General features: G+C 42.7%; 1 protein-coding gene across 14 annotated transcripts in view; it reads left to right on the top strand.

Annotated features, from left to right (window-relative positions):
- The window catches only part of mecom (MDS1 and EVI1 complex locus), a 148,881-nt gene that overhangs the window by 107,279 nt on the left and 20,594 nt on the right, over positions 1-21,008 (top strand). For 13 of the 14 annotated variants that reach the window (XM_044354986.1, XM_044354985.1, XM_044354981.1 and 10 more), the window contains 2 exons: positions 13,197-13,331; positions 20,835-20,937. In XM_044354986.1, coding sequence (XP_044210921.1) covers positions 20,889-20,937 — 49 coding nt within the window. In that variant the 5' untranslated portion in view covers positions 13,197-13,331; positions 20,835-20,888. Of the gene's footprint in view, positions 1-11,595; positions 11,676-13,196; positions 13,332-20,834; positions 20,938-21,008 lie in introns of those variants that run through there. The other variant, XM_044354987.1, reaches the window with a different exon arrangement.

Below are 21,008 nucleotides of genomic sequence, written 5' to 3'. Positions count from 1 at the left end.
GAGACGCTGTGTGTGTCTGTTGGTGCTTGTAGATGGTTCGGCTCTGACCTGCTGTGGTGTCTATATGTGGAGTATGACTGTTATGTTTTAGTGTGTTGTCTTCTTTTTTCGTAGAGGGCCAGAGAGAGCTAATTAGGAGGCAGGAAATGAGTCCGATCGCTGCTGTAGTGAGGATGATGTTTAGAGGAAATGACCACAGATGACCAAGAAGAGGGATGATTAAATCTGAGTGTGTGTATGTGTACGTGTCTGTGATCTGCTATGTTCTGTTCCCGTCAGAAATACGATATAGTTTCATGTAATAGTGTACAATGAAGCATGTTATGAGTAAGTCTGAACTTGAGTCTGAAGTGAGTCAGAGAAATATGTGATGCCCGCAAGAACCAACGGGAAAACTGAGAAAAATGGAATCTGTGGCCGGGGGATAATAGAGCATACCTGCACAGTCAGTATTGCACCACTGGAACTGTACATTTTTAAGAAAAGACAGTTCCTCCATATTGGAGCTGTTCTTTCCACATGAACACATGGTGCAGCGTATTCATTTCTTTGCAATGAATGCACAGGTGAATGCACTGTATGTGATGATTCTGTACTTGGTGAAATTTTATTATTGATGTCATGCAATGACATAACGTAGTAGCCTCTTTCCATAATTTGTGTTGTGTTACTGCTGTACTATTCTGGGTTTTAGAACGTATTCTCTGACGCTGTTGTAATATTTTAACATGTTCTAATACGATATTCGATTTTCCTGGAAGAGCTCAGTTCCATGTCAAGGTACATAGTTGTTTTGCTCCCATTGTTTTCTGTCATATCCCATGTCAACTGCTTACATTGTGTCCAGCCGCAGCTATGCAGGTGGGCAGCGTTACAGAGCTGAGGGAGGAATGCTGATCAAATGAGATATGGTGGTATATCTACGCATGCATCTGTGTGGGAGTGCGTGTTTGTGTTATTCCTAACGTGAGGCAGATCGTTTGGTCTGTTGCTTTAAAACAAAAGGGCTCTGGTCTCATTTACTCCCATGGGCAGGCTACCTTTGGCCAGGGGAAAGAGGGAGAAAGAAACCACATAGCTTGTTGGGCTCTCCAATGCTCACTCCTACACACTTCTTTATGGGAGGGTCAAGGTAGTTAACTAGTGGCAGGCGTTCAGATGGGTTCTGCTCCGACTTCAAACAGGGAACATTATGGCCGTGCGCGCTCACAGGATATTGCACTGTAAGGCCACTGAACACGGCTGGGTTAGAGAGAGGAGGCTTTGTATCGAGCCCATTAGAGCCCTAAACCGATACTAATGAAGCCGTTTCCTGTACAAACGGAGCGGCTCAGGGGAAACTGGCTCTAGCTTTTAATAAGGCCCTCTCCAATCCCAGTTAAGATGCTGGAATTTTTTATCTGGGTACTGAGTGGGTTACTACTGGTTCCAAGCAGAACCTCCCTTTGGAAAAGTTAATTACGCATGATTAATGGAGCGTTTTCCTTCCAATGATATCTGTGACAGCACAAAGCTGTCGTAAGGCTTGTCAGGCCCAATTCGAGCTGAATAAGTATTTATGTGATCGCATGTGATGGGCCTCCTCTCACCAGCACCAGCCCTCATCAATCAAGCCCTGCTGCTCGCAGTAGTGGGAAATTGGTCTATCAGCGCGGCTGCCTCCACCCCCCACCCCCCACCCCCAACTGCCACCACCACCACAGCCACCTCCCTCCCTCCCCATTCAATCAGGCCCGGGGCTACAATGCTTCTTTACCTCTTACTTCTGACCAACGCAGGGGTCACGGGGGGGAAAGTGGGAGCCAGAGCTGAGCCCATCCATTACAGCTCTTGTTTCTCTCGGTGGCAGCCGGACGACGGGATTCTATTAAGAGCTCCGTCTATTCAGCACTGAGATTACACCAGGGCCCTCTCTCCGAGCACACCTCACCACCAACCCCCGAGCCCTCACCAAAACCCTATACCCACCCTGGGGGCCTTATAGCACCCCCACCGCCGCCAGCCCAGTGCAGCTCAGTCGCGCTTCCCCTCCTTGTCCTTCCCCCCATTTTTTTTTTACACTTCCCAGTAGTAGTGTTGTTGTTTTTTTTTCAGTAGCCAGAATGACAATAATCACTGAGAGAAAGACAGAAAGAAAGAATAAGACAGAAAGACAGGATGAGAAGCTTGGAGAGGAATGAGAGCAGACACTTTAACCTGGACCTGTTCCTCGCTAGGATGTGGACACACACACTGTCTGCTTGCCTGCACAACATTTGGCTTGGAAGCTCTGCCACACATACCACACAGGCTTGCAGGGACTTAGCAGACACACACACACACACACATTCTCCAAAGCCATAAGCACAATCTCCCTCTCAAACAGAAGACATAGAGCTCCAGCACCTGGCTAAGAGACCGGGGCCATCTCCACCACAGTATAAACACACTTAGATGGGTAACATCACAAACACAACTCTGCCACAGTTACGTCGTAAACACTCGCCGACACCAGATCAAACCGCCACTCCTGCGATGTTTAAGAAGCTCGTTTGTCTCCTGCCAGCCTGAAGAGACTCTTCATTTACTTAATATGTGTTAGCACTTGAGAGAGAGAAAGAGAGGGGAGTGCTGCCTGGGGTCACGCCCCCGCTTGGATGGATGGGGGTCTTCCCGTCAAGGAGAAGGAGAGAGACAGCGCTCCTGTCAAACAAACAGAAATTTAATACGTTGCCTTCTATCAGGATGTCCACAGTGTGTACATACTCTCTTCAGCTTGATTATGAATAACCCCCTCTATCTTATAAACAAATGGAGTGAAGGCATTTATCAGGGATAGAGAGGTAAGGGTGTGAAGAAGGTGGAATGTTCTCTCCTCCAACGAGAGCCTGCTGTTGTGTCTTTGTACAAAGAGGATGATGGAGGAGCAGAGAGGAAAGAAGAGGAGAAGAGAGACAAAACTGAAGGTGGATCAGAGATTAGAGGAAATGGGGGAGGAAGAGAGTAAAAACACTGATGAAAAGAAGAGTATGATAGAAGAACGGACAGGAAATAGGAGACGAGACAAAGGAGGAAAAGAAAGTAAAGGGAGAGAGGGCAGAGGTTTGTCCTGGGCAGGGAGAGGGCAGGAGGAGAGGCACTTATAGGGTGGGGCTGTGTGAGGTTTACTCTCTCAGCGCTTTGCTGCATGGTTTGGATTTGGCAGCCAGCGCGCGGGTCAACAGGATCGGAATGCTTCTTCAGGGGCAGCGTAATCAGCACCAACTTCCTCTGATTCAGAAACCGTAGGCCTCGCTCTCCGCCTTTTTTGTTTCAGCCGGGCTCCGCTGACAGCATGGAGGAAGCAGCCGTCTGACGGTCAGGGGAGATGTTGAATGTGTATAAACACCGTATCCAGGGAGGGAGAGAAAGAAAAAGAAACTGACAAACTTCGACGTGACTAATGTGTCTGCGTGTTGATGTGCGCTCGTGCCATCTGCGCGCATAGATGGCGGTGTTTTGCACCCAGTGGAAAACCGGGTGAGCTAGAGAGGTTGTGTGAGGGATACTCTGCACCCTAGCCCCTGCTCTATCAGGCCAGTCATCTCCAGCTGCACGCCTGGGACTTTTGTCTTTGTTAAATGTTGTGTGACAATGAGATTTTCCAAAGTGCCAGCTAGATAAAGAAGTGGATTGAGAGAGAGGGTTGGAGAGGAGGGGGAGACTCCGATAAGAGCTGAGATGGTCTGGTCATAGTCCAGCGGCCCTTCATCACTGCTGCAGCCCCAGATATATCTCCTCTCTGTCTCTGAGGCACTCACATACACACCTTCATCACTTTTACCCTCACAAAGTCTTACACACACACACACTTCTACAACTGCACCCAATCTCAATACACACAAACACACCTCTATTCCATCACGGCAGCTCCAGATCCTCAATCGATCCTAGCAGCACCCCAGCAGACACCTGCAGGTGATTGATCCCCAAATCAGTCCCTCACAACCCCAGTGCCGTAAAAACCATAACAACCCATCATAAAAGCTGATTTATCTTCAGCTAGCCCTGGGCCTCACGGTTAGAATATTAACCCAAAAGTGTATGACACCAGAATGATTGGTTTGGAATTGAATAAACCTGGGGAGTATTGATGCACATGTCTGATGGTTCAAATCAAGTCTGACTGCTGAAATGTGCCAAGTAAGATTGCATTATCTCAGGATGGAGCCCGGCGCAGTTATACACACATGCATGGGGAACTTTTGTTGGGGTGTTTGCAAGTCTGTAGGCGCTATGTCTGGGAAATAATTCAACATTATCAATTATCAACTTGAAATTTCTGTTTCAAATGAATGATTATGTAAAAGCTCTTATTGAAAACTATCAAAAATGGATATCATAGTTTTAGATTTACACACGTGAGGATTTTCGGTTTTATGTAACGCATAAGAGCAGAACATAGTTGTGAACATCAGCTTGATCATTTTATATATGACATTTCCATACATTTTTCAAAAATGTATGCAAAATCACATTTTAAAATGCATTCAAAATCACATCTAAAATAATCAAATTGATTTGATTTTCTGTTATTTTGCATATGTTTGCCATATTGTGATATATATTTATCTCAGAAAAAAATCCTCCCATATCACCAGCCCTAGCATGCACACTTAATATAAGTATGATGCATTTTAAAAATATTCTAAATAATTATCATTAAGAGAGATGTCCTGCAGGGAGTCGAAATAAAAAAAATTAAAAAAACAAACGTTTCATATAATATGATCAATTCATCATAGAGTCACCATGCTAGATTGATAATGTTTTTTTGTTTTGTTGTCAGAGTGTTTATGTGTTTCCGTGTGTGTCTGTGTCTTGCTCCGTGTGTGTGTTCCTGTAGGAAATAGTGCCCAAGCCACATTTTAATGAGAGCGTTGGTCTGGATGCCAGAAGCATGGTGTACTGGCAGCAACATCAGCATGTGCCCTGTACTCAGCAGTGCAACAAGCTCCCGGGTTAAATATAATCCCAGCCTAACTCAGGGGCCTCTTTGATGCTACTGAAAGCCAGTGAAGCCTTTAATGGGAGCCACTCTGTGTCCCTGTGTTATGTGTGAGCTGCTCAGCTTTCCTTCATTTTAAGGTTGTTGCAACTGATTTGTTGTTTTCTGAGTTAATTCTGACTTTAATCATGCCCACATACACTGAGCTGACCTGCGCTGGGTAACAATTCCACTGCGCGCGTGTGTGTGTGTGTGTGTGTTTGTGTGTGGTGGGGGTTTCCATATGTGTGCACAATGGCCATACTGAACACTCTTTAACAATCTGCTTACGCTTTGCACTTACTCGAGAACATTTTCTCAGTTTCTCACGTTGCAGTTTTGACCACTTGTAAATTTTGGATAAGAAATACCCATTAGTGCTGCTTGTCATGTTTCTCTGTTTTTCTCTTTAGTACAACAATATAAGCCTATTTCTTTGCTTTGGAAAAACAGAAACACCCAATAAAAGTAAATACACAGAGGGGTCTGTGTATCTGTGAGCCATCAACCCATGGGTGTCTGTTTCTCCACCTGCCCCGCCATCGGGCAACTGGGCTTTTTCACCGATTTTATTGATCTGTCAAAGAAATATTAACTGCTTTTCATTTGTTTCTTGTTCAAACTTGTGTCATTTGGGACTTGGGACTATTATAGATAATTATAACTAAGTATTCTTTACCTCCAATCACCGTCTATACAACTTATTTTCATCTTTCATCAATATGAAATCAGTAGCCTCCTCTCTGACATGGCAGCATGTTCTCCTGTCACACTGAACAAGTATAACATCCCTGTCTGATATCCGCCAACATTAAAATATTAGCCTTCCAATTGGACACGCTATATGAAAAGCAAATTGTCGCAGTATTACAGCTGTATCCAGACTTTAAATGTAAGAAGAGAGCTCAATAAATGTAATGAATGTGTGACACTTGCTCCTGCGAGATCTGAAGTGCCGTGTTCAGTTCCATACCGTTTTACCTCTTGTACATAAAAAGGTCTTTTAAAGATGATATCTATGAGCGTTTTAGAGCCAATTTGTTCACCCTGCGGCGACCGGCAACATGCTCTAATTACCTCCCCCCTCCTTTCTCTGCTGGGCTCGAGTGGGTTGTTTAAGTTTCCAGCCTGTCCCGTGCGTATAGGAGCTGTGTGCCCGCTGAATTTATGCTTGAAAAACGTGACCTTTGACTCCTGTGCAGCTTTATCGCACCCCGTAGCCCACATACAGTGTGGCCCTGTATGCTGAGGCTCTACAGAGGAAGTGTCTGTGATTACCACAGCCTGTACTACTTTCTGTACATCGCTGCCACCACCCCTCCCCATCCTTTCCCCCTCCTTCTCAAAGACCCCCAACTCGTTGCAGCCGCATTCCAGGGACTGCTCCAACAACGCACATCAGGTTGCTTAAAACCAATTATCTTTAAATTCACTTGATCAGTGATTTATAATATTCTCTCTCCATTTTTATGTTCACCCCTCTTTCCTGTTCCTCAAATCATCTGTAATAGCTCGCACTGCCCTTTAAAGTCCAGTGTCCTGTTGCACATCCTGCTATTCCTGCTGTTAGTGTTCATTTTAGCACAGCAGACAATATATCTTATTCAAATTGAGTCACCATTTAACATCAGATTTATCTTTATTTAGTGCATTTATTGGCTTAATCAATGGATTAATGTCATGGGGGGAAAAACTTTTTCTCTCTCTCTTTACTGGTCTGCAGCTCAGATTAGCAAATTCATTTCAATGATTAAAAAGCACAATCCCTTTGCATGAAGCATCCATCACACCCCCTTTTTCTCAATGAGAAAAGATAATGAATGTCTTCTTTTAAATGATCTCAATCAAACATGATGTCCAGTGATGCCCTGCTTTGTTCCAATATCGACACTAAATTGATTCAACAAATCAATCTGATCTTACGGATACAAATAAAATTATTTTACAGCACTGGCAAAAACAAAAATGACCGGGTGCTAATTCAGCAAACATGCCGGACCTGTTTGTTTCTCACAGGCCACAGCATTTGTCAAGAAACCGTCCCTCTCTCTTTCTCTCTGTCGGAATGGCTGGCTGACCCCCGGCAAATGAAAATAATCCAAAGTAATTAGAAGTGAGCTGGTCTGGTCCTGAGAGCCCCCGGGCGGCCGGGTAAACATGGCGGAGGGGCCGGGAGGGGCCAATGGAAGAGGAGGGGTGGGGGGGGTGAGCTGACCTTGTCCACATAAAGCAGTGATTTATGAAGTGCAGGGCACAGCAGCAGGGCTTCTGTCTTCTCCCGCAGAACCAAATTACTGAGGTGGAGATTAACACGCCGCTCACAACGGGCTTACTTCCAGACCCGAGGAAATTTTGTATTTACATTTTCCCCTTTCATTTCCTCTGCTCTGTTTTAATGGTAATTGGGCTGTATGGACACAATGTCTATCTTTTAATATAAGGACTTAAAGCTGCACGATTATTGTAGCCTATTGTGCGCTAATCTTGGGTGATGGATCTGCTGATTAAAAAGTTGTAGGCAAACCTTTTAAATGAGTTTTCCCACTTGATTGGATCGCCCCCATATTTAAGCGAAATAAAATGCGTGTGTGGGTGGGGGTGGTGGGGGGGTCGGGGGGGGGGGGGTGTAGGCCCATAAACAGACATGATGGAGACATAATGCAGCTTTTCGCCGGTGTCTATGGGAGGTCTCGCCGTGAATGGTGGAACTATTTCATGTGGATTTGGCTGCGATATTTTCTTTCTCTCCTCTTTTTTTTTTCTTTCCGCTCTCCTGGAGGATGTGCTGGAATGCACCGCACAGGCCTACACAGTGTTTCCATGTGGCCCCTCGGCTGCAGCAGCGGTGCAGGCTCCGCAGCTCGCTGGCTGGAGTCAGTTTGCAACCCACACGGGAATCCCCCTCTTCTCCAGCCTGTCCCATCTGACTTCACATGGCTCCAGCTTGAGCAGCAAAATCCAAATCACTTTTTTCCCCCCTTAAATACCAGAAAAAACACTGCTGAAAAGTTATTCAAAGGATTAAAAAAAAAAAAAAAAAAGGAGCAGACCAGTTTCAGCCCGTGAAGCTGAACCATCAGATCAAGTAAAATATGAAGCTATTTGATCATAAAAATTCTCTACATTCATGTATGAATTGGTTTTTGCGTGACTGAACTCCTAAAACAAACAAGAAAGCCGCAAGCAAAATAAGCAAGGGCCCATTTAAGTAATTTAACCTCCTTTCAAGAATTTCACAGCACTTTAAAGCCTCAGCACTAAACATTATCCGGATGCTGTATGTTTTAAGAGTCCCTTAAATAACTATGAAATGCTGTGTGGCATGATATAGTCGGAACTAACGTACCCTGAAGCCTGCATGCGTTTGGTTTGTAATTTGTTGATAAACAGCTTTTCCACACCGCTGTTTAGTATGTCAAAATCATTATGACAAAAGCATGGCATAATTCAGATAACACATATCTATGTAATAAAAATAAATCTCTGTAATCTCAGCACATCAGAATACTGTTTATGGCGGATTGCTCAAAGTATATAAATTAGAGCCGCGCCTTGCAAATCATTCTCGCGGTTTATTAACAAAATGAACAAGTGTTTTAAATTCAACCCCCCCCCATCGGTCTTTTTCGGTGTAGATTCAGCAGCTTTATTGCCGCTCGTTCAGGTGATTATATATTCAGGCCCTATACAGCTGAATCTTTCATGTCCCATCTAGCAATCTGACGCCTTAATGTAGATGTTTTGTGCTGCAGTTCAACACAGGACGAGAAAGAAATGACCCCCCTCATCTTATTATAAGTCACAAATCTGACTGACAGAGCAAGCAGGCTGTTACACACTGCGATGAAGAGCTTTCAATGTGAAGTCACGGCTCAGAAATAAAGACCAACGCGTGATCCTCAAAGTTGAATTCTTTTTTTTTTTTTTTTTTTTTTTTTTTCTTGTAGGAAACAAATTTACCCAATCCTGTGCCAAAAATATCTCACCCCTTCGATTACATTTCTGAAGATAAAACAGTGCAACTGCTGATGTCTGATCAGTGTTATAAACAGACATACTTAAGCGCACAATTTGGCCCTGAACGTGATTATTTTATGCAATATTTGATGATAAAAACTTTCAAGATTACGTTTTAAAAAAAAAAAGCTCACAGCACAACAAATGAACGCTATAATTGTGTTTCAACTCTCATAGTGTCATGTGGAATGTTCAAATGCATCTATCCATTCAGAAATGTTGAAAAAGTTTAGTTCAGTTGAGCACGCCATCTCCTGACTGGGGACAGAAGTACAGCGTTTCTCCGTACAGCCAAGCTGATGGGGTCCTGCCACTGTTGCCCCAATTTACCCCCGGTGTGATACCACAAACCCCCGTGTGTTTATCCTCTCCTTTTCCAGACATTTCCTCCTTTTCAGAAAACAGCTCAGACCTCGCTCTCTCTCTCTATCAGAATCCTCGATCAGACCCGGAGAGGCCGTGAAGCAATCACTTTCCCAGATTACTTGTATTTAATACACAATGCATCATAAAACAAATCCCTCATCCTGACAGGAAGAAAATAGAACAGCTCATTCGACTTGAGCTTTCCCAATTTATGGCTAAATTAAAAATGGTTCCAACAATGGACAAGTCGAGGAGAGGCAGGAAATCAATGACCGGGCAGACCGGGGTCTCTCCTCCGTTCTCAAGGAGCGCGAGACGATGGGAATCGGTGGCGGGGTCCTGCCTTATTTACACATGATTTTTCCTGTCCTTCCTGCACATTTGCTCCGCGATTTCGTAAAACAATGGGCATTATCTGGGATGGAAGGTCAATGTCACATGTGCGGGGCGTTATCCATCATCATCTGCTCTCATCAGCCAAAGCCATGTCCTCTCCGGCTTTATGAGCTGCCTAATAAACTCCGCTCACTGACAACCACCACGTTTCTTCATATTCTGCACCCTTGTCCGTTTATTCACAAAATCTGTTTCAGCTTTAAACTTAGAAATAACAATAGAACACGTGACTTTGTGTCTTGTTTTGGGCCCGCCATAAAGCAGGTGCGCAGAGTCCAGGGTCCAGAAAGTTCTCAAGAACAAAAATATTAGTTTTTAATTTCAAGATTAAGCTCTTTACTCTGTCCTCTGATCTGTTTTCTTTGATAAAATCACGCTTCATGATCATTTAAAAAAAATATTTATACAGTGCATTTTTTTGTGTATGTGCGTGCGTGCGTGTGTGTGTGCGTGTGTGTGTGTGCAAAGAGGGAAGGGGGGATGTGAGGGCGTACAAGTACCCCTACCCAACAACCTACACTGTTTAAGTTAGAGAGAAACAGGTGATTAGGTCAGTGGTTCCCAAAATGCGGCTGAGGGAACTCCAATGGTCCTTAAGGAGTTTCCTGGAGGTCCCCAGGAGGAACACTTAAAGTATAGTTGTTAAATTACTCTCCCGATGCCAGCACAATTTAAAAAAATAAGGCTGATTGTTTTTTTTATTATAAGTCCCCTTGTCCATACTGTTGTTCTTTCTTTTCTTAACGCCAATGCAACTCAAAAATAAATCATAGACGGGGAAGAAAGAATAAAAGAAAATGAAAGTAAAACTCTCTTTAGGTGGGCTCTATAGGTTAATAATGTCATAAAATGCTCCATGAACCAGCGCGGTGTGTTGTGAAAAAAGTTTGGAAACACGCGAATAATAATATGCCGCTTTGATGATTATGTTGGTTCATTAAAGTGCGCTGCCTGTGTGTGTAGTTCATCCCTTTAGAAGCCCCATCCCGACCTCTCGCTGACCCCGCTCAACCTCTCCAACCCCGGGCCCCTGTCACTTTAAAATTTACTGCGGAGAGGAGTCGCTTCCGACCGGGGACAGGGGCAAAGACAGTCCCGTTGCTCTGAGTCGTCTCTGTCTGGAGCTGTCGGGATGGACGCGCACGATCTTTCTTTATGAGACAATGCGTAAAAGAGAAACATCACACAAACTGTCCGGGACGCGCGAAGTAGGGGGCGACGCTTGAAATCAACACCCCCCCACCCCAACCCCCCTCCACCCACCCACCCCTTTGAATCTCTCCGCTATCATATAGACGACACATCCCGACTGGCAGAGGAGGGGGGAGAGGAAGAGAAAAATGAAAAGTTGAATGGCTACTAGAGGACACCTGGGTGCGTCAGGACAGGAGGGGTGACAAGAGAGGAGCGGACGAGCCAAGCGAAGCGCACAGAGTGAAAAGTTGGAAAGCAACTTGATGTACCGGAGGGGATTTAGTTCCGACCAACGATGTCTGTAGGACAGTGAGAGGAGATTTACCGAGTCAACGGTGTCTGTCAGACAATATAGTGAGAGGATTTACTTTTACTGACCGCGCGGTGTCTGAGGGACAGTAAAGTGTGAGCGCACCGGCGAGGAGTCGACTCGTCCTGCGGCTCGGAGACCTGAAGAGACACCGAAAAAACAACAACACACTGGTGCTTTTTTTTAACAATGAAAAAACGGAGAACGTGTCGTAGCCGAGATAATTTGTAGTTTTATTGTTCAGTTAATACTCGAGTTTCGGTCGTGCGTGTTTTGTTTTGTTTTTTTTTTTAAACGGGACTTTTCACCACTTTTCCCCAGTTTACCACGCAGTTATTATCCCAGGAGGTTTTAACTGCCGCACGCCGGTGCGAAAGAGTTTCAACGGTAAGAGGAAACAGACTTTATGGATAAAAACATTTTTTTTTCTTTTATTAAGCAATTTGCATTGAGAGTATAAAGCAAAACAAATGTTCTTTGTTCATTTCGTTGTAAACCAAGTTTGACGGTTAAATTCATGAAAGACTGGAGAGCACTTTTGCAGGATAAATGGGTAGATCCAGTGTTAGCGCAGACAAAAGGCTTCATGCAAACTAAATATTCATTCATTGGCAGGTTATACAAAGGCAGAAAGACAGATTTGTGACCCGGAGAGAGATTTCGTTTTGCATCCCAACAATCGGCTACGTCTTCATAATTCTTATCACTCGCGGTTTCCTGCAAATGATTTGTGTTCCAGTAAAGTTTACAGCTGTTGTGTAATAAATATTCACATTTTAGCACAACGTCATACCGTTTACAATTCGTTGAGAGAATTGGCGTGTAAATGTTTAGTACAGTGATCTTATGATTTGTGTCATATAATAATTCAGTACATTGTCTTTATTTTTATTTTGTTCCTTTGATGTTTGAAGTGTGTCTTCTTCGTATATTATTAATAATAGTAGTAGTAATCGTGTTGTTGTTGTTATATAATGTGATTAATTTGAATTTTCACCATATAAAAACAAACAGTTAAAATCAGCAGTTTTATCATTTTATTCGTTAAAACTACATTTTCAGAAACGAATCCAAACGTCACTTTAAGTCAGTTTAAATCCAAAATAATTAACAGCATATTTTAAAATGCGTTTGTATGATCAAAATAACACCAGACTGATCAGAAGTGAAAATGAATTCAAATCAACTTGTATTCGTTTTGTTATATGCTTTGCAGTCTTGTTTTATTTTTTTCTAATCTGATCAATGTATTTATTTATGTTTTGGGGGACTTAACAGTCTGGGGACTGATTTATTGTTTTCAATTATCAAGAAAAAATATTGATATAATTTACAATGTTTTATTGCTGCAATGGAAACTACACAGTTCATTGAAAGCTCACTCAATGGTAAAATAAAATGCCACAGATAAAGAATACATTTGTTTTGGTTTTATCAAATTTCTTGTTGTTATTTTGTGATTTTAAAATTTACAGGAATTTCCCTATGGATTAATACTTTATTAATATCAAAACAACTTATGTCATGATTGCAACAGTAACAAATGCACACAAGTATTTTACTCAAGTTTTTTTACATGATAAACTTTGACTTGTATTCTACCCAAATTGTGTGCATGCAAGTGTGTGTGTGTGTGTGTGTGTGTGTGTGTGTGTGCATGCAGGCGTGTGTGTGTGTGTTTATGCGTGCATGTTTGCAAGTGTGTGTGTGTGTGTTGCACCACAAACCAGTTCCTAACATTTGAGTCTTATTTCTCAGTGGGAGGTATGTGGTTAGTCAGTGTTTGGACACAGTAACCTGGACTGATACTGATCAAAGTCTGATTTCTCTCTCTCTCTCTCTCTGTCTCTCACACACACACACACACACACTCTCTCTCCCCCTCTCTCTCTCTTTCGCTCTTTGCAGATCTTGGACGGGTCAGGCCATGTAAAATTCTGCGTGGATGCCAGCAAGCCAGATATCGGGAGCTGGCTGAAGCACATCCAGTTTGCCCCTGCGGCCAAGCAGCATAACCTGACAGCGTGCCAGATAGATGATCAGGTACGTGGAGACACTCGCAGCCTGCCTGGCAGAACAACCTCAAGATACAATACAAATATGATCTGAAGAGAAAAAAGAGAGAGAGAGAGAGAGGAAAAACATGTAGATGACTTGATTTTGAACTCCCAAATGTGTCCTTTTCTGAATCCTGCTGTTTGGCAGGATGAATCAAGTGCAACTGAAAGTCATTCAGATCTTTGGAAGTTTATTCCGCTTCTCTTTTTTTTTTTTTTTTTTGCCTTGCTCCAATGCCAGAAGGCTTCCCTGCATTTTCCAACTGCTGTCCTGTCTGCTGCTGTTGTGTTAAAAGGTGTTATGGTGATCTAAGTCAGATAGTCCCATGTGTGGCTGGCCCACCCTGCCTTCACTACACATACACACACACAGCTCTCCCCCACGCTGCACTGCAGACACTCCTCGCTATCTGCGTGTGTTTTCTTTCTGTAATTGTGCGCTGGCTTCTTTCGTGCAAGGACCACAGGGCAGGATCAGAGGCGGCCCGCCGAGATGATAGTTCCACACACTTCCCAGTCACGCTTGCGATATAAACTCTTAGATATGCCAGGAATGTCACAGTCTTTTGCCGCTCACCTGGCTGCACAGAGAGGTGCGTGCTGTACACATGGGGGCCTGTTCATCTCGCTAATCCCACGCCCAGGCGCTCCTCCTACACAGAAACGCACAGTGGGGCAGGAAGACAAGAGGCTAAACTTTATTTGACACGTGCTGGAGCATACTGTAGCTTGACCCGAATAAAAAAACATCATTTAGCTTGCGTGTTTGTCATCACTTCTCAGTGGTGGTCCATCTATGGTATTTGTTGAGTGTCCCCCGTTGAAATTTCAGTAAAAGCCAACAAGTAAAAAAGCACATGTCAGTATTTAATAACTCAATCCAAATACAGTAATAGCCATGTAAAGTGTAATTAGGTAAGGAACATAAAGCTAAAAGCTGTCTTTGGCTTTGAAATAATTTGGAAATCTTTGGATAAACAGCTCGAAGCTTTTCAGGAACAAATCTCCTGCTCGTCCCTCACATGTCTCACTCTTCCTGTACACTCTCAGTAAAGGAGGAAGAGGCTGAGAGAGCGGATAGCCCATGCTCTTTTCATAAAGAGAATCTGGAAGGAGAGACGCTTTCCAAAAGCACTTACTCGCTCGCTTTTAAAAGAGACAGAGAGACAAACAAGCAGAGAGAGCTTTCCTGAGCTGCCCTCTCCGCGAGGTGTGACTTGCTGTCAACACTGTGGTTCTGCTCGGGTGGTTGTGTAAGGCTCCGACAGGTCACGGACATGGCTATGATGAGGTGATTGTTAAGTATTACACACTGTCACAACACAGCACAATGTGGCGTCTTTAAGCCTTCCGGCCAACATTGGTGTTTTTGAAAACACACTGTAGTGTCTCACAATGCCTGTCTGTATGTTCAAAATGAATAGGCTAAATGGGGTGGTCTTGTAAAGCCGCTGTCAGTTTTTGGTAGAGTTTCTGTGTGTGTGTGTGTGTGTGTGTGTGTGTGAGTGTGTGTGTGTGTGTGTGTGTGTGTGTGTGTGTGTGTGTGTGTGTGTGTGTGTGTGTGTTTGTGCGCTTATGAGGGCTTTTTGTCCCAGTGTGTGCACATACGTTTATGTGCATTGACTTGTTGTGATTGTGTAAAGTGTTTCATTGTGTCTCTGGAGTGTGTGCACACACCTGTAAGTGCCTGTGTTTCTACATGCATGCATGTGCGAATTTGACGGTGCGTGCGTGCATGTGCGCGCACTCTGCAGGACTGTGAATTGTTCATTGCGGTTCAGATGACTCCCCATGCTCCTCATTGCGAGCTGGAAATGTTAAAACACACAGTACCTGATTCCAACAGGTTTTTACTGCCACAGAGAAGTGCTGAGTCTAAACCCAGCCTGAAACCACATATTACACACTCGCCACACACACACACACATGTACCATCACCGGAGTTTCACAGAAGAGCCTGAGTGGGCTTCCCAGGGCTTACATATTACTTGTTCTGCTAAATCTTCTCTAAGAGCTGAATTCAAATGAATCTTCCATCACCATGCTTTCAACCGAGATGATTTGCGACACGATTTATTTAAAGACGATGTCATACACCCACAGCAATTTCCAGGTGTTATTTGGTCATGGTTCCTTTCAAGCACCAATTCAGCCCTGCCAGTGTAAGAGTAAAAACTGGCCCCCGTCCTCTTATTTCTGACCCAGTTCTGTTTATCATAAAACTTTATGACCAATCTCAGGAGGGTGAGGGAGGGAGAGAGGAATGAATGAGTAAGGAGAGAGAGAAAGAGAGAAAAAAGCCTGTTTTGTCTTGGTGGAGGAACCGTTTGTGATTCCACTCCTTTTCCTCTCTGTCTTTCTCTCAATTCAGTTTTACAAGTTATTGGCATGAAGTGCTTACACTGTGAAAGCAACCTCAACTGCAAACAGAACTTATGCAAACAGATTCTTGAAAGACCATATTTGTTAGCATTAGCATGTAGAATCAGTTTCTTATAACTGAAACTGATGTTTAATGACACAGGACATTAGAAGAGATGAGTGGCAACCTTCTTAATTGTTTTAATTTCTCACATATCCGAGGACATTTAAAGACAAGATTATTTCTGTCTGTCTCTGTTCAAAGTAAAAAATTGAAAGAAAAGAGAGTAACTTAAATGACTCTTGTCTTTTTTTGTAGATGTCAAGTTGTTTAAATGCAGTGGAGCATGAATTATATTTGTCACAGCAAATTTAATGTTTTAACTAAATGCGTTAAGGACTAAACCACTGCCATATTATTACCATGGTATTTACAATATTTGCTTTAATTTTACAAAGCCAGACTAAAAACAGTCTTTATTTTTGATTTCCTTTTAGTTTTATTAGTTTATATATTTGACACTGCGAAGTGGAAAGCAACAGGAAAGATTGGACAGGAAGGAGATGGCAGGTGTTGCAGTTTGTGAGTCACGCTGAATTCTGAAATTAATTCAACATGCTATAACTCATTTGAAACGAAGTCCTTTACAAAAGAAAAAAACTGCTCTCTGAAAAGATATAAATATTACAAATTTGTGTTTGTTCTTTTTATTTAGATTTTAATCAAAAACTTCTACAAAATGTTGCAGAAAACAATTAATAATAAAGAATCTTGTCTAATTTATAATAATATCTTTAATCTTTGGCCGCCGTCTGTGTTAAACGTCGGCCTTTGACCATCCACGCCGTACTATTCAGGCTTTCTTGATACCCTCATTTATTTGCAGATGCACTGAACAACGCAGCCTAAGCACTACTTGCATAGATCCCCTCCATGATCAGCATGTTTTGTCGTTAAGATAATTAGGGCAATTAGTGCTTAAAAACCCTCCACTGCACTCCTCACTCTACAGATTCAATTGAAAGGAAAATGGATTATAAGTGTAATTAACAGCATCCAACGAGGCCCTAAAGAGCCTTTCATAAGACAGTGCAGAAGGATATGAGTGTTAATCTCATTCGCTCTATTGATTCTCGCTCAGTATTGAGTGGGATGAAGTGGCTGACGGGCATGTTAGCATTGCAGTGACAGTCATTCATTGTGTAAATGCACTGGAGGTGAGATTATCAAGTGATTGTAACTCACTGAGATAACAGCTTAAAGCCTGTTCAGACATTAAAAATGCACAAGAATTCACTGTCGAAAGAGATTGTAACTCCAACATTGATCATTTTTATATTTCACTTCTCCTCTTCTTACTTTATTCTACATTTAAGAACCTTTTTTCAAACCATACATTGTTTGGAAATGGAGTTTTAACACCTAAAAATACATATTGGAGATGCAAAGTTTCCACTAGATGTTGCTGACTCTGTATGTCATTCATGAAGTACCAGAAAGTTTCTTCATAAGGTCAGTTTCCCACAGCTGACTCAACATGAACCGAACCATGAGACCTGCTCATCTAATTTGCTGGAGCCAGCTGCACATGTGTACTCATAGTCTTTATTGCTATCTCAGTCACGGAATGGGTTTTTCTTGAGAAGCCAAGTGATGATGACTGCCAAACACACTGTACATGTTGCATGAGCCTGATTACCACAAGGAGGCTGCAACACATGCGGCTCAAAGTAATGATTGAAAGATTTGTAGCAGGCTTTCCTCTTCAATTTGATGATACTTCATAATTCTTAATTAGCTAGAAAAAACAATTATTGGGAGCACTGTTCTTTTTCATAGTTTTTGAATGTTAAAGTGGCTTGAGATTTTACATTTTTTTACTGAGAACAGCAGCCCAGACTGAGCGTATATATTTTTTTGCAGGAAAGCATCAGTGAATGGCATACCTGTCGAATGAGCTCTGTGTGAGCGAGGAGTCGGCCAACAGGGTGTGACCAGGGAAAATGTGACTGTGTTTACTCTGCTAATGACTAATGGTGTCAAGGTAACAAAGTAGTCCGATTATAGCCTCTGATCCTCTCATGGTTGTAACCTTTGACAGGGAGAGCAAGAGAGGGAGGGAGGGAGGGAGAGAAGGAAACAGATAAGTAATGACTCAATAAATGGATACAAAGAGAGCAATGATATATAGAAAATGAATGAGAATAACATAAAATTTAGTCATTGAGGGGACTTCTTGTCCAGACTATTGGCAGTACCTGTGCAGAATGGAATTAAGGCCATTGCAATAAGCTCCTGTGACTTAAAAATATATATATATTTTCAGATTTTTTTAAAGGTTTTTCCTGCATGTTTTTTTTTTTTTTTTTTTTTGCAGTAAGAATGGTAAATTACCTTGATGCTGAGGGGGCTGGCTTTCACAGTGTGAACTCAAACACCCCAGTTATCTTATCTACAGAATAACCTGTTAATTTAAGCCACTGTTAGACTGCAGGCAGTCAGTGTGTGTGTGTGTGTGTGTGTGTGTGTGTGTGTGTGTGTGTGTGTGTATGTGTGTGTGTGTGTGTGTGTGGTGGTGTGTCCATGACATGTTGAGGATGACCCCCCCCTCCCCAGATCAAACAGTGTGTCTTCTGTTCTGTCGTGAGTCGTTGCTTGTTTGTTTGTGTGTGTTTTCACTGTTTATCTGGTAGCCCGTGGGGAGGAGGTGGAGCTGTTGGGGGAATTCCCCAAATGTGCCCACTCGTGTGTTGGTGGTGCTCATACTGCAGCACAAGCCCAAAACACATCTTCTAGTGCAGCGCAACAGAGAATTTTATTGATCCCTAAGAGAGGGGGGTCAGAGGTTGCAGGGGATTCTTTCTCATGGTCTTCGGTCTTCCTCACTATGTATCTTGTGTTATTTGTAAAATATTACTGAACTTATAGACTTATAGTTGTGTTTTACCATGAACTCTTACTCTTGTATTTATGAACAAAGTGGTTTTGACAGTGTCCATTAATTTTTATGTTCTGAGGCCTCGGTCCGCTCCCTGGTAGGTTTCCAAAGAGCCTCCCTCCTCAGCCGGTATCAGTCTCTCAGAGCGGAATCCCTGCCGACTCGCATGTCTGTTTGAGCTGCAGTTTGATTGTTTCTAAATCACAATATTTTTGTGGCCTTACAGGGGTGATGGCCTCAGGAAAGAGCGTGTGTGTGTGTGTGTGTGTGTGTGCTTTATGAAGGTCCATCCATGTTATGCATGTGTGTGTTTATAGTGTGGACAGAGGTTAGGGCATGGGACGTCAGAGATTAAAGTGCCTGTTAGGACCGTCAGTTCAGTTACCTTTATTCTTTCTTAGAAACAATGGGGGTGCAGCTCTGCTGTTACTGTTTCTCTTCAGCCGGATGTCAAAAGTGCTAAAATCCTCCATGTTGCATCAGCGTTTAAAACAATTTGATATCTGCTGTACTTCCTTGTTAAATTAAGGCAAAAAAATGTCATTCTAAAATGCTCCAAAAATGAAAACAAGAATATTTCAATTAATTAAATTTAGTGGTTAATATGTAATGTGTCTTACCTGGTCTGGATAACCCGGTAATGACTCTGGTTGAGCCCTGTAATGGGAGTCAGACTTGTAGTGCCTGTCACCCTCCCACTGACTTTCTTTGCTGCTTAGATTTTTTTAAATGCCTGAATTTAAATCATATTTTTATGCTACCACAAAACTGCACCAGTTACTGTGCACCAATCACTCCTCAGTTATCGACATGTGAGAGCTTTGCCTTGGTCAGACTCTGCTTTTTTACTCACTTGAGCTCCCTTTACCCCAGCGACTCTCAGTCTAAGCACTTCCTGAGCTTCAGTGAGTCCCAAAAAAGTCAGTCATTTCATATTTAGCATTATATCATTTGCCAGAAGTAAGAACAATGACACGAACAATTATATAATAGTCGAGAGAATATCTCATGATCTTTATTGTGACCAAGATATTTATCATAACCCTGCGGGGCCAGTGTGGCTCTAGTGTCCAACAGTAGTGCTAGCCAGGAATTCCCTTCATGAGTGGTGTACCTGTGACCTGTTCCTTCCCAGAAGCAACCCCCCCTCCCCCTTTAATTTCTAATAAATTCCCCCATCATCATTGTCATGTCGGCACAGAAGAGGAAGGTAATATGTTAAACCTCCAAAGCATGCCAAAAATAACGCCACGTCTGATTGTTTCATGGAGAAAGGCTATTGTGTGTCCACGGGAAGCACCACAGTCCCAGGGTCTCTCAGCTGATTCTTTAAAATGACTGCAACCCCCCCTCCGTCCCCCCTCCTCCCCTGCCTTCTGCAAATACACACACATTTAGCAGGGGCATGCTTTCGTGAGCTGCATGTATTGTACATGCAATGAAATTGGTTCAATGGCTTTTTGTATAGGAATACTGAAGTTTTAAAAATAAGTAGTCAGAGTTGTGCTCCTGAAATGAGCGCCTTGAAGTGGTGTTAGTTCTTAATTCATCTCGCTGTTGGAAATTTCATCCATCACTGAAATGCTTAATTAACAAAATGCTATTTTTTTTAAAACCAACTTGCTCGTTTTCACAATATATCACCATACATTAGTTAATTTGTTCTCCACACATTTCACTGCAGCTTCCTGCCCACTGTAAGCATTATGGGAGAAGTATATTTATTCTACTGTATGGTTATTTGTGCTTTCATTTTGTTTGTATGAAGATGAATGTTCTACATGATGATCAATTACAAGTTAATGAATGCGTGTGTTGTCATGTGTTTCTCCTCTGTGTGTGTGTATGTGTGTGTGTGTGTGTGTGTGTGGTGGTGGTGGTTTTGGTGGTGGCATGTAAACGATTGCATAGCCAATTTGCATGAGTATGTTAATACAGTACCAAAAGCTACCCAAAGTGACCTCTGCTGGTTTAACATTTTGGTAGCTCGATCCACACTGAAATGCGGTTGTGGACAATGTAAGAAAAAATGCAGTCAAAACAAAAACAGCTGCAGCAGCTTTACAGGACACCAAAAAACTGCCAGTTCAGCATAGGAAAATATGTTGATCCATACTGTTTTGTTTGACCTTCATAAACTGTGATATAAATGCACACTTTAAATCATAATCCCCCTGTATGTGTTGCAGATCTTCTACAAAGTCACCAGAGAGATTTTCCCCGGTGAGGAGCTGCTACTTTTCATGAAGGCTGAAGAGTATTCATGTGACACCATGGCTCCTGATATTCATGGTCCGCACCACACACAAAGACACATTTCTGTCTATTGTCACGACCTGAACAAACACATACGGCTTGCTTCA

This window comes from Thunnus albacares, chromosome 6 (assembly GCF_914725855.1).
Source record: "Thunnus albacares chromosome 6, fThuAlb1.1, whole genome shotgun sequence".
Taxonomy (NCBI): Eukaryota; Metazoa; Chordata; class Actinopteri; order Scombriformes; family Scombridae; genus Thunnus; species Thunnus albacares.
This window is presented reverse-complemented; position numbering and strand designations above follow the sequence as displayed.